Genomic DNA, 12,757 nt, shown 5'->3' with positions numbered 1-12,757 from the left:
ATGTCATGACATAAAAGCGCACGGGTTATGACTATACAGCGCCCGGGTCTATTATATGAGCACCACCAGCTTGAGCGCAAGCTGACAGCGTGTTTCGAGCCTCAAAATCTCAGGAACCCACAAATTACACTTATACAACGCCAACGCACGAATTACATGTTTACATGAAAGCGCACGAGTTAGTGTTATAAAACGCCGGGGCCTTTTTGCGCTGCCATGAGGGGAAAATAAGAGAAAGCCACTAACCTCCATGTCTTACCTGAACACGTTGTAGCTTGTTCACTGACGCGTGCTTGTTGTTCACGAACGGAGCTAATTTTGGACTGTCCCTTTTGTTTCTACAGGTAAGTGCTTAGGTCACACTAAAAATTAGGTTCGTTTTGATAGCCCAGACTATGCAAGGGACGTTAGGGTCACTTTCCTGCAACTTTGCAATTTGCAGTTTTGGTACATTGTATTATGCTTTATAACAACCCTATAATTATTCTTTGGTACAAAAAAGTAATGAGAAATTTCGTCCCCCTTTTAGATGGAAACAATGGTTTCATCCAGAATATTCGCACCTGTTTCACCTGTTCAATCTGCAAATAAATGTACCCACCGTCTGCGTACTACATTTGACCAACCAGGGGTTATATGGATTAGATTGAATCAACGAATAGAATAATCTTTATTCATTCGTCGTTAAGAAGCCCAACCCAAAGCCAGTTCAGTATACAATGTAACACTTGACTTGAGTTGTTCTTTTCAGACGCAGACACACTATATAGAAATACACACCTCCTTGGTGCCCTGGTATGTGGATTGTTGGACAATGTATTAATCAAAAGATCAGTTGGCAACTGTCAAGCAACAGCCGACAACAATGCCTTGTTGGTGGTTAATCTCCAAGCAGATCTTTTGGTGGCTGCAAAGACCGAATCTACTCGCAAGATGCGGGCCTTTTAAGAGTTCCTGCAATGATGATTTTAGCCGTTTGGTGTCGCTATTTTTGGACAGCTCTGTTCTGCCGGTACCATGTACGTCACTTCCGCCAAAACATAGGAGTACCAGCTGGTCACACAATGTAGCCACGGCTTACACAACAAGGTGGTTAGATAACAGTTCGAGAAGCATAGGCAACAAGAGTTGGAGAAATACTTAGTAATTGTTTGCCTTCAGCTCATCTGAAGAAGGTACAACCATGCCCAGTACCTGTGTTACATCATGCACACCTGGTGCCACCTGTACTGCTGGTGTATTTTTACTGGCTGTGTTCCTGACAGCCCCACAGCACGTGTCTATGTCTAGTGGAATGTTCCGTTCCATCTCAAAGAAGTCCATCCATAGTGATGCTAACCCCAAACAGCTGAACTATGGCATTGCTGTGTCAGATGTGGATGGAGATGGAGATTTTGAGTGGATTGTGGCAGGCTTCAGCGGCCCCAACCTGGTGCTGAAGTGGAACAGTGCCACCAAGAAGCTAGAGAACCTCGCCACTGATGATCCCAACTCCAAGTTCTACCATCTGCGGGACCCACAGGGACAAGCCATTGGAGTCTGCGCCTGTGATGTAGACGGGGACGGGGCAGAGGAAATCTATTTTCTCAATACCAACGATGCATTTGCTGGGAAATCATCTTACGGCGACAAGTTGTTCAAGTACAGGAATGGCAAGTATGAAGACGTCCTCTCAGACAAGATAAACGCAGATGTGAGCCTGAACTACGCTGGGCGATCAGTGGCCTGTGTGGACCGTGAAGGTACGGGGAGGTACGCCGTGTACGTGGCCAACTACGCCAGGGGAAGAATCGGACCTCACCGTCTGATTGAGTTAGACGAGGAGCAAAGTGATGTCTCAAAAGGAATCTTGAAGTTAAAGGATGTGGCTAGCGAGGCAGGTGTTGCTAAGTTTACTGGGGGAAGAGGTGTTGTAGTGGGTCCCATCCTCAGTAATGCGTCTGATGTCTTCTGTGTCAACGAGAATGGAGGAAACTTTCTCTTTGTCAACCAGGGTGACGGGATGTTCCAAGACCTGGCACAGCCAGCCGGAGTGTTGGACCCCAGGCAGCATGGACGGGGCCTGGCCCTCGCAGACTTTAATGGCGATGAAAAAATCGACATTGTTTACGGCAACTGGTTGGGTCCTCACAGGCTTTTACATACAGCAGGGGGAGCCAGACAATCCAGAGTTTCAGGACATCGCAACTGAGGACTTTGCGAAACCATCCCCTATCCGGACTGTCCTAGCTGCAGACTTTGACAATGATGGGCACCTCGAGGTGTTTTTCAACAACATTGTGTTAGACGAGGAAGAGGCCCCAAACAGACTATTCAGGGTAAAGAGAAAGGAAGACGGAAGCCTCAGAGTCTCAGAAGTGGACATTGGTGATGCTCGGGAGCCGTACGGTTATGGTACAGGTGGATCTGTGGCTGATGTAGATGGAGATGGTTCTTTAGAAGTTCTCCTGTCCCATGGTGAGGACACTGCCCAGCCGTTAACACTGTATAAGGTCCGGGCCTGGGTGGACCACAACTGGATACGGGTCTTCCCCAGAACACAACATGGCGGACCGGCGCGAGGCGCGAAGGTGGTGGTAGAGACGAGCGACGGCAAGCGACAGCTGAGGGTGATTGACGGCGGCTCTGGCTACCTGTGCCAGATGGAACCGGTCGCACACTTCGGACTCAGGCAGAGCACGGCCTGGAAGCTAGAGGTCACCTGGCCTGACGGGACCAGGTTTGCCAGAGGGGTCAAACCAGAGGAGAACAGAACAACAGTAACTGTGGAATATCCTACTGATAGTGATGCAGGGCATAAAGAAGAACTGTAATAGATTCAATTACTAGGGAGGAAAAAGTATTTATGGTTACAGTATTTATTCACTAGTGATGTAAATTATTTGTTCTGTAAATGTCATAACAATTGAACCCTGATAAGAACAATCATAGAAAACAATTGTCACATTGTGAGAAAAGGGCATCTAATTTAAGATTCACATTAATGTATCTAAAATGCATTTGTTTCTTGTGTGGTGTTGGTTAAGTACATTATCATACTGCTTAAGGTAAAGGAACACATGTACAACAACGTCCTTGTAAGTGTGACAGTTTTTATTATTCACATTCCTGAACCTTAGCATTGCAACAGTGCTGTACAACATTTCCTATCCAGAACACCTCACACTATCATTTATTGATTCAAAATGGCCATAGTAAGTTCTTGTATGATTATTCACAGTCTTCATTGGCCCTAGAGCAGCACTGTACATCTTTGTGGTACTATTACTTAAAATTTTGTAGCATTCTGGGTTTAAAACCAAACCTTTTGTACACACTGCCTGGTTTGACCACATACCTTACATACAAATGTGATCCAAAGTGAATCTAGTATGACTCAAGAACCAAAGGCAGGTCCTTAACTTCCTCTTACACAACTACTTCTAAAAATCACAACTTTCTGAAAGTTACTTGGGATAAAGTGCATCATTCTTATATAATAACAGGATGTGAACCTCTTGGCTCAATACTCTGACCTCTGAATTCTACCAGCTGACTTGTCTAACTCCAGTTAAACCCTGCTAGCAGCATGTAATAACTTTACCAAAAAATCAAGTCACTAATAGTACATCTATCAATTTACTACGTGATAACCATTAAAACAGGCAGATGTTGAGGGTATTGCTAATGTTGTTCCATAGAAGATGTCTTTCATGTAGATTATTACTGTACATGCCTTCAATACAGGTGCACAAAAAGTCTGCTACCTTACGCCATTAAATATCATGTAGTTACATCTACATGAAATTGGTACGACTCTGGAAAAATGAGGAAGATGCAAGCTGCCTATGAAAGAAATAAATATGTTGAGTGAAGAATAAGTGTACAGAAAAATGATGAAAAACAAGGAAATGTCATACAACAGTCCTAAGTTCCCATGTCACTCTTAGTGCTGTTATCAACCAGTTACCATTTTGGGATAACATAAAATACTTTCTATCATACTGCATATTGGCATCCCATATATTAGCAGTAAAGAATCATTGGATCAATTAAATATTTTATAATATAGTGGATCAAAAGTAATTCAAAACATCATAAATGTAAGAAACACTTGCAGTGCGACAGTCACTTCACACAGAACATAAAGAACTGAAACTATTCATTGCATAGTAAAAATAAAGAAGCAACAATCTAAAACATAAGGGCAATGACAAACAGCCCCTTCTCTGCATCATAAAGATTGTGTCTTCTCAACAGTATGTCATGTACATTTTGTTGCTTACCAGCAATTATTATCATATACATATCTCATCCAAGGTGTAAACCACAGTAGTGCAACATTCTGATACAGGATTTTAAAAAAGCATTTCTAAAGATTACAAGCATAATATAATTCAATCAAGTTTCAAGTTTATCTATGTGGGTCCCAATTCCTAGCTCAAGAAGGACTTGGTAGCTGTTCAAATAGATTCCTACATTATCTTTACAAAATGTACACCACATACATGTACATGTTACAGTAGTCTCCTGTACAGTTAACTTATCTACCCTTCTACCAATCATACAATGATTATCATTCACCTGACTAGCTGATCAACTGTCTAAATGATGTCTGTATTTAATTTCACACAAGAAACAAGAGAAGATGATGTGATGACCATATTTCTGTGTCACAAATCAACACCCTATTGCAAATTTAGGTGATCTTTACCTATTGTTCATGGACTATTTGAAATGCTGTAAGTACCTTACTTAGCCTAAATCCCACCAAGGACACCATGTGCATATCTTCATCTAAAGAACTTTAATTGGACTTCCGTTTTTGGTTGGGAGAGAAAAGTCACTTAGTACATGAAATACAGGAAATATTGCACATAGTCTGTTCTAGGATTTAAGCCTGGAGAAGTTCTTGTTCTCTAGGAGAGTTTGGAGTAGCTGGGAGGAGAGAACTTCTTGCGCAGGTACTTGAGGACGTAGAGCGGCAGACAGCTGACCAGTGTGATGACTGTCACCTTCCAGAAGAACGTCAGGGACAGGATAAAGCTTTCATCTGGAAAGGAAAATAAAACATCACAGTTTTAATAGCAGACACCATAGCACACTAGGTACAGTATATATATTAAACTGTCTGCTTTATTTTTTACATTGCCAGTATATATACAATACTGTATACTTGACTAAACTGCATTCATTGCACCGCTTTGATTTTTGCCTCTAAAGGTTCTTGCATAAATGTATGACTTGATTGATATGAAGAAATTATACCACTAATATTGAATGTATGACTCCACTATCTTAAGAGCTTAATTGCACTACAAAATAGGCTGGATGCTAGAGCCATAGCACACTGGACCCAATGTACATTTTGTATCTCAGATACTTTGGGTCCAGTGTGCTATGGGTCTGGCATCCAGGCTAACTACAAAACGGCCTACACAAAATCTAGAACTACATCATGTAGTAGAAGAATGGATAGTATAGTTTGTTGCTAAAGTTGATACCAACAGCTTCAAACTCACCAAAGTATTCCTTAAAGATGGCGAGAGAAGCCACATATATCCCCAGACTGAAGACCTCGGCGATGACCATGGCCCAGTGCCAGGTGCGAACAGTCAGGGCCACCATCAGCAGTTCTGTCAGGATCAGGGATGTGAAGGAGATGGCCACGATGTGCACAAAATCCGCATCAAACAGCAGCAAGGCACCAAACATAATGATGCCACCTAGTGGAATAGTAAGGAATAACAATGATAACATCATAACCAAGGTAATAATCAAAGTTTGAAATCCTAGTAGGGTATGAAAGTTTTGCACAATAAGCAAACAAGAATTCTGAGATCTCATACCTCCATGAAATATGTAACGTTAAAGTTTTTGTAAATTATTTTTTATTTGTCACATTGACTATGGAAAAAAAGCCGTAAGTACTATATAATATAGTTTAATCTATGGTTTTGTAAGCTGAAATTACAATATTTTGCGTGTGACATTCCTATCCTTTGGCAATATTTTGTTTCAACTTGCACATGTCTCAAGATATAAAATTCCCATCATTCACCATTAAGGAAGGTACTGAGTAGAGTGCCATCTTCTTACCTTGATAAATACTTATAAGAACCCAGATGAAGAATGTCTTGAAGGACAGCGATCTTCCCTGAAGAAAGATGGAAAAAAATCAATCATGATAAGTACAAGCTGATGTAACAAGCAGTCCCAACAGTGCACATTTATTTCTCTCCATAAGTGCCGACTTAGATAGGACTATTAGACATGCTTCCTCCTTTGACAGCTAGCTCTTATATATGTGAATAATACCTTTTAGCCATTATATAATCAATTATTAACTTTCTCCACCCACACATCATGATCTGTGGGCACTCCTCTTCCAAAGTTTCCAAATCAGAGCTCTCCTCAGCATTCTCATACATGTAACCTGTATACTAAGTTTTTAACAGAGTACTAACTTTGGTCAGCTCCTTGTACAGTTCTGGATAGGTGATGGCTATCTGAGGGGTGACATCCTGGTCCAACACCAGAGAGAACACAGGGAACATGGTGTACACAGTGGCATATCTGCAACAGGAATACAGTAAACATAGATTACTTCGTAATACTGTGAGAAGCATTGTCCTAGCAAAAGTCTCAACAAGATTTTGTAATACAAAATAAGCAACTAGATATAATAATTCAACCAAAAGTCTTTGATGTGTCTGACAAAAGTGACATCTAGAGGGAGCGTAAATAATATGCAACAGATATTTCAGGTTATTTAACACCGTCAGTCTGTAACACAAACACACACTTTGGAACCAATGGGGGGCAAGCTATTTATGCCTTTTAGGTCACAAATAAGCATATATTAATTAGTGTGAAATTATTTAGGTACAGTACCGGTACTTCAGGATTACCTAATCAATTTTTCCAGTACAGAACCGGTACTGTGTACTGGTACACAGCTCTAATTTCACTACAATCCATCAGTGACTAGAAATTTTCTACCTGCATCAATGTCAAGACAGTCAAATTTAATCTGCTCCCAAATGGAGCTATTCACCAAGAATTTTCAATCTCAGAGATGGTAAGAATCAATCACTTTACAGGACAACCTCTCATGTGTAATGTGCTCAATGTGGGTGGTCTCTTGAAACATGACAAAATGACCAAAGTTTTAGGACAGGGACCAGAACAAATGATGTGATACCTCCCAAGGGATGCTGCAGTGAAGATGTAACTGTTACAAGCTAATGTAGGTGTTCATATGTGGTGGGCTGCAAAATGCCCTGTTGTCCTATTAGAGCTTTGTCAATCCTGCTTGAGTCATTTGATATAGCTTTCTGACGTAAGAAGTGAAGTGAGGACATAACCTTGTGGGACTTCCTGTTTCTGGGAAGTTGTACGTCATAAATCTAAAACTTTCTCAACACACAGTTCAGTGTCGTGATCAGAATTCAGATGTTTTTTCTTGCAGTATCATCTTTTAACTAAACTGTGACAGTTTACAATAAACTTTTCATACATGCTACATAGAAGTATTTTGACAGGTATCATGATAGATGAGTGGAAGTTTTACTGACCCGACCATGAGGAAGCCCTGGTACAGAGCCACGGAGACAAAGTAGAACACAGATGAGAACACCGCCTGAAACACAGGGAACCATCAGTTAACATTCACACATTCTGTCTGTAACTTAGATGTATTCCAACAAGTTATCCTTCCACTTCATATCTTTATCCCTTTCTCTACACTGCTCTCCCCTATTCTCTCAACACTTTCCCTTTCCAAGGTGCTGATAACCTGCGTGTTTCTAGAATTAGACATAGTAACCATCTCCTGGGGTGCTTTCCTTCCAACAATGACGACTCAAATAAGAATTACATGCATTTCCTTTCTTCCTCTCTTCTTTCCTCCTTTCCAATCTGTTTCCTCTTTTTTTATGTTTATCAAAGGAAAACATATTGTTTTTGCTATGTTTCCTCTTCTTCTTCTCCAAACAAATAAGGTCAATGACCTGAACCAGATGTCTGTCACCATGGTAACTGGTGTTGGGTTACATCATGTTGCAATCTTATAGCAGGAGGATTTAGACTCCTGTCACCATATATATGAATGTGTTTGATTTGAATAAGAATCAGAGCAGACAATATGCAGGTAAAAATTAATATGCATTTGCTTTGCTAATGTTACCTTTCTAGTTACATCTTAACTCTCATTGCGTCCCAATGGAGGCAAAACTCCAGCTTCGTTCAGAAGACAAACTTATGTGTAACACAATATTCAATCCTACATTTTACTGAAACATCCCTCATTCCCCACGCACCTGCATGGTTGAGATGATAAGACCCCGGTGGATGACAAACTGACTGAGGGAGGCTGAGCGCTTGTAGCTGTTCCGCCCGTGCACCACCAGCAGTTTCCCCACATGTTTGAACTGTGTGATGGAGAAATCGGCTGCCAAGGATGCCTGCTTCCCTTCCTGAAACAAACACATTCTAATGCTGAATGTACTATTATAGACTGGCAAAGTGAGGAGTTGTTGATGTATATTATGATGAATGCTGGAAAGAAAGGGAACTGGAGCTGCAGACTGGGGTAACAACAGTATATGATAGAGTCATAGATGACATAGCTCTAAAAGTTTAGCTTGTCAGTGGAGCCTGGTCAGTGTGTCTGGTACATGGTGTGCCATTGGCTGAAAGTAACCATCAGAACTATATAGTAAGAGAAGTATAAAGGTTAGTCTGAGCGAGCAACTTGACATGATGATGATAGGGGATAGCTGATGAGTGGCACCAAGAAAAGTACCGCACTGCAACTGAATTTGATCAATTACCAACTTGAATTGTTCACAATTCAGTTCCATACAGACAAAACTTTACAACTATTAACTTTATTAGGGCTACTTTATTACGTAAGTCTAATGTGAGCTACCCTGATTGTGCAGACTTAGGACAGACTGGTTCTCTCCCAACAGCCACCCACTCTCCTTTATAATCCAGTCTGCCTCATTTTTGCCAGACATCATTTATCATTCCATATCCTAATGACTGTCTACTGTACAGTAAGCTCATCTCCTGAGTTCATCACCCAAAGGTACAGTAACTGTGCTGTACATTTCTGTTGACCTTGATAATTATAAGGCCACAACAAGTAAATTTATGGATAACATCCTCCGCAGACTCTAAATCTAATGTGATAGGGCAAAGAAAAACAAGAGTCCTACATGTTCAAATTTTGGCATCATAAACCTTGTTAAACAGGAAATGATATAAGTTTACTGCCAACTATTACAACATCCATTTCTCACTGAAACAGCTTTGAAAAATAAAAGTTTTCAATCATTGTACAAATGGTTTTGATTCAGTGGGAACATCACATATACCAAAGGAATGAAATACATCACTACATCAAAGTAAAACTAAAAGACAAAACATTAAATCAAAGCCTTGTCTTGTCTCCTCTCTTCATATTCATCTGCCATTCACGTTTTGGCAAGGCAACAGAAATCTTTGCCCATTTTCGGCATGTTGAACACTGTCAGAGGGTAACAAAAAATTTTTCTCTCCAAAATCAGGAGAAAATCAATGTCTGATATCATCCATAAAAACTACTTGCTGCGGCCTAATAGCGCAATACTAAGCTGAGGGCAAAATCTACTGTGACTAGCAAATACAGACTAATACCGTATTAAAGAGCTCTTCACTTTTTCCCTTCATGAAAAAATATCCTTCTAGTACCCGTTTTTCCTAGAAAAGCTGTCTCTATCCACCCAACTTAAGTGACAGTTTCCAAAGATCATAGAAATCTTACCCTATGGATTAAAGTAATGGTATAATTTATCCAACAAGGTTTAAACTTCCTTGATTTATCCTTGTCCAAGGATTTGCGGTCCATTACAAGTAATTTCAACCACTTATCCCTATTCATGGGGGTATACGAGCAGTTTGTATTAAAGAGAGTCGTCAACAGGCAAGGACAACATTTATTGAGAGTTTTGCCAAGCTGCTATCTAGCTAGTGAAGATTGACGTCTGCTCTACCATGGCTCATATCTGGATGCTGCTGCTTTGCTGTCTTGCTGCTACCCTTCCTTACATTACAGGTAGGTCGACTTAGAAGTACTCTAATGTACATTTCAATACAGTCTGCATTGTGGGAAGATTTGTAACTTTTTGCTGTGTTGTATCTTATAAATTTATTGCCACCTACATTGTACGATGTACTTACATGTACTAGTAATCGTATATAGGAGAAGTCACAATTTTGTATCTAACTGAAGTGCAGCTTTGCAACAGCTTTTGTGTGTTTTTAGCCAAGCACATTGGGTCACTGCAACTCTTGTCTATAAGGCTATGGTAGCTAGTGACAACAGGGAGTCAACGGTAACTGTTGCACCCAGGCTACCCAAGCTCCAAGACTCAAGAAATTTATGCCAAATTCATAAATTCCGCAAAAGGCCAGCATGTGCCGGCTTGTAGTAAAAGCCACTATGCACATGTACTACTGCAAAGTCACAGTACTAGCTTTGTATTCCAGAATTTTTTTGGGTCAGAATTTTTTGTAATTCGTCCGTGCGCACTAGTTTGGATGTCTTCAGAGGATGTCATCCATAAAATTAAGTCAGTGTGGCCTAAGTGTGTTGGGCTGATGAATGAATGAACCGATGAATGTACTCCCTCCCAGCCTGTTTGAGTTGGAGCCATCCCTGTATGTTGTTACCAATATCCAAAGATTAAAATTTACATGTAGCTGCAGTATTTGATAAGGAATGTCTCTATTTACAGCTGATTCTGGTGATGACCAAGACCGACCATGCCCTGAAGGCTCGTTGGAGGAAGGTGGCTACAGTGGGATGTGTCAGAATGGTGGCACCTGTGTCATACACCATGACACGCTCGTATCGTGTCAGTAAGTTAGACTAAGTCTTCTATTTCTAATTATGCTTTTCACCTTGTTCATTATCTCTGTTAGAAATGTGGAATGCAAAGTAGCTCTTTGGCCATCTGCTTCATGTTGATAGCCTGACTTATGTACTGCAAAAGTCCATGGAAACCAAAAGTCCATGGAAACCAAAAGTCCATGGAAAACCGAGCTACACTGCAGCACTTAAGGTTACAGTTACAAATGTAGGATACTGAGTGTACACTGTATATATACAGACTTTTAGGGCACTTTATGGCTCGAATGATTATGATCAATTTCTCAAAGACAATTACAGCACATGTACATCCCATAAGTGAGTGAGGTCAGTCCTTCACTTACTCCTTGCCCAAGGTGTTAGGTGTAAAGCAGGACTTCTCAATTTTACAGCATCTAAATGAGCCACCTGGGGAAATTTCTGCAGAGTGGCACTGTAGACCTCACATTAGTGCTGTGACATTCCCTTCTGAATCTGGATTTCAGTCAAATGGATGGAGTCATTCCCAAATGAGAAATTCTAGCTAAGTATTACATAATAGCATAATGCTATTATGTAATACAGTAACAGCCTTCCCTGTGCTCCCACAATTAGGAATTGGGTGGCAGTTAGATATGCTGACACGTGGTTTACAATAGACTGTGTCACATGCTACATGTACTTTAACAGTTACAACAAAGAGAGGCTCGGGGCATTGAGACCATTACTCATGACAAGCAATTTTGGTTTCACAGAAATATCTGGACAGATTCTCCCACTATTCTTTCAGGTGTGCCTCTGGGTACTATGGTGAACGCTGTCAGTTATCCAGGGTTGGATCATCCCGAAAGTGACTGGGCTAATACGGAACTCCACCGCAACACACAAGGTCTGCAGTAACCTACAACTTAGCACAAGGACTCAAGTGCACAAAGATTCAAGGAACAAGAAGTACCAATCATAATGTAATCAGAATGTGCTACTTGAACAGGCTGTGATGTCTAATGTTCAGGTCAGTTTTCCATTAGATCTGAAAGTTCAAGCAAAAAAACACACGAAAAAACAACAGTATGAGCTGAATCTCAGTACGTGTTGTCACTGTTTAATGTCGGGGAAATGAAAGTCAAAGATAAGGGTTTTACTGGATATCAGATAAAGTAAGTTTTGAACAGATCTAGAACTATGATTGTGATTTGATGGAAAACTGTACCTAAAAGACAAGTTTGCATGGCCTTAATAATAGATTTATAATCAAGCAAACAGAAAATTCTACAAATATTCCAGGATTCTATATTTCTGAGGTTGAGAGACTTATAAAATGCTTTATAAATTGTTCCTGAGCTGGAACATCATGACAGTTACTGTTCAATAAAAAGCCGTTTAAGCCAAAGTTGTAATTGAGTGAAAAATTGTAATAACAGCGTTTAAAATATGGGGACTACTGACATTTGACCTTATACTGTCTGCAATGATCTTTCACTATGTTTTAACTTTACTGTAGACCCAAACCACCTTCAGATAACTTCAAAGGTCGACCAAGGAAAAGTTTACTAGGTTGACAGGTGTCATTACATTGTGTAAAATGGTTAAACCTTGAAAGCGAGCTTGCAATTTAATAGAAACGTATATGCTGGGCAACTCATGCCTTGCAATTCCAAATGGCCAGCCACACCCTGCCTTTTCAAACCTTACAATTTGGAAATGCTAGACACGCCTTAGAGCATTATGACACTAAAATTTGGATGAAAAGTGTGAAGATATCTCTAGGGACTCTGGGGAAGCAGGATGAAACACATAGAGCTACAGTATCTTTCCTGTTTGATGTTGGATGCCACAGTGTATTTTAGCAAGGACATTCTAGAGATGGAAGCTTCTTGATTT

The 12,757-nt window shown here is 40.4% G+C and overlaps 2 protein-coding genes across 2 annotated transcripts in view; one reads left to right on the top strand and one right to left on the bottom strand.

Moving 5' to 3' along the window:
• Nucleotides 1-1,022: 1,022 nt before the first annotated feature.
• LOC109473594 (cartilage acidic protein 1-like) lies at nucleotides 1,023-2,882 on the top strand. Its single transcript, XM_019773511.1, is given in 2 exon segments — nucleotides 1,023-2,137; nucleotides 2,139-2,882. Coding segments are annotated over 2 exon segments (1,629 nt in total). The 5' UTR covers nucleotides 1,023-1,183; the 3' UTR covers nucleotides 2,814-2,882.
• A 140-nt stretch (nucleotides 2,883-3,022) lies between these two features.
• Nucleotides 3,023-12,757, bottom strand: part of LOC109473584 (probable phospholipid-transporting ATPase IIB) — a 32,213-nt gene continuing 22,478 nt past the window's right edge. Inside the window, exons 25-30 of the mRNA XM_019773484.1 lie at nucleotides 8,301-8,456; nucleotides 7,557-7,621; nucleotides 6,447-6,555; nucleotides 6,079-6,136; nucleotides 5,502-5,705; nucleotides 3,023-5,032 (exon numbers count right to left, since the gene is read on the bottom strand). Of these exons, the coding sequence (XP_019629043.1) occupies nucleotides 4,899-5,032; nucleotides 5,502-5,705; nucleotides 6,079-6,136; nucleotides 6,447-6,555; nucleotides 7,557-7,621; nucleotides 8,301-8,456 (726 nt within the window). The 3' untranslated portion in view covers nucleotides 3,023-4,898. The remainder of the gene's footprint in view (nucleotides 5,033-5,501; nucleotides 5,706-6,078; nucleotides 6,137-6,446; nucleotides 6,556-7,556; nucleotides 7,622-8,300; nucleotides 8,457-12,757) is intronic.

Source organism: Branchiostoma belcheri, unplaced genomic scaffold (assembly GCF_001625305.1).
Source record: "Branchiostoma belcheri isolate BF01 breed outbred unplaced genomic scaffold, Haploidv18h27 scaffold3, whole genome shotgun sequence".
In the NCBI taxonomy this organism is placed as follows: domain Eukaryota; kingdom Metazoa; phylum Chordata; class Leptocardii; order Amphioxiformes; family Branchiostomatidae; genus Branchiostoma; species Branchiostoma belcheri.
This window is presented reverse-complemented; position numbering and strand designations above follow the sequence as displayed.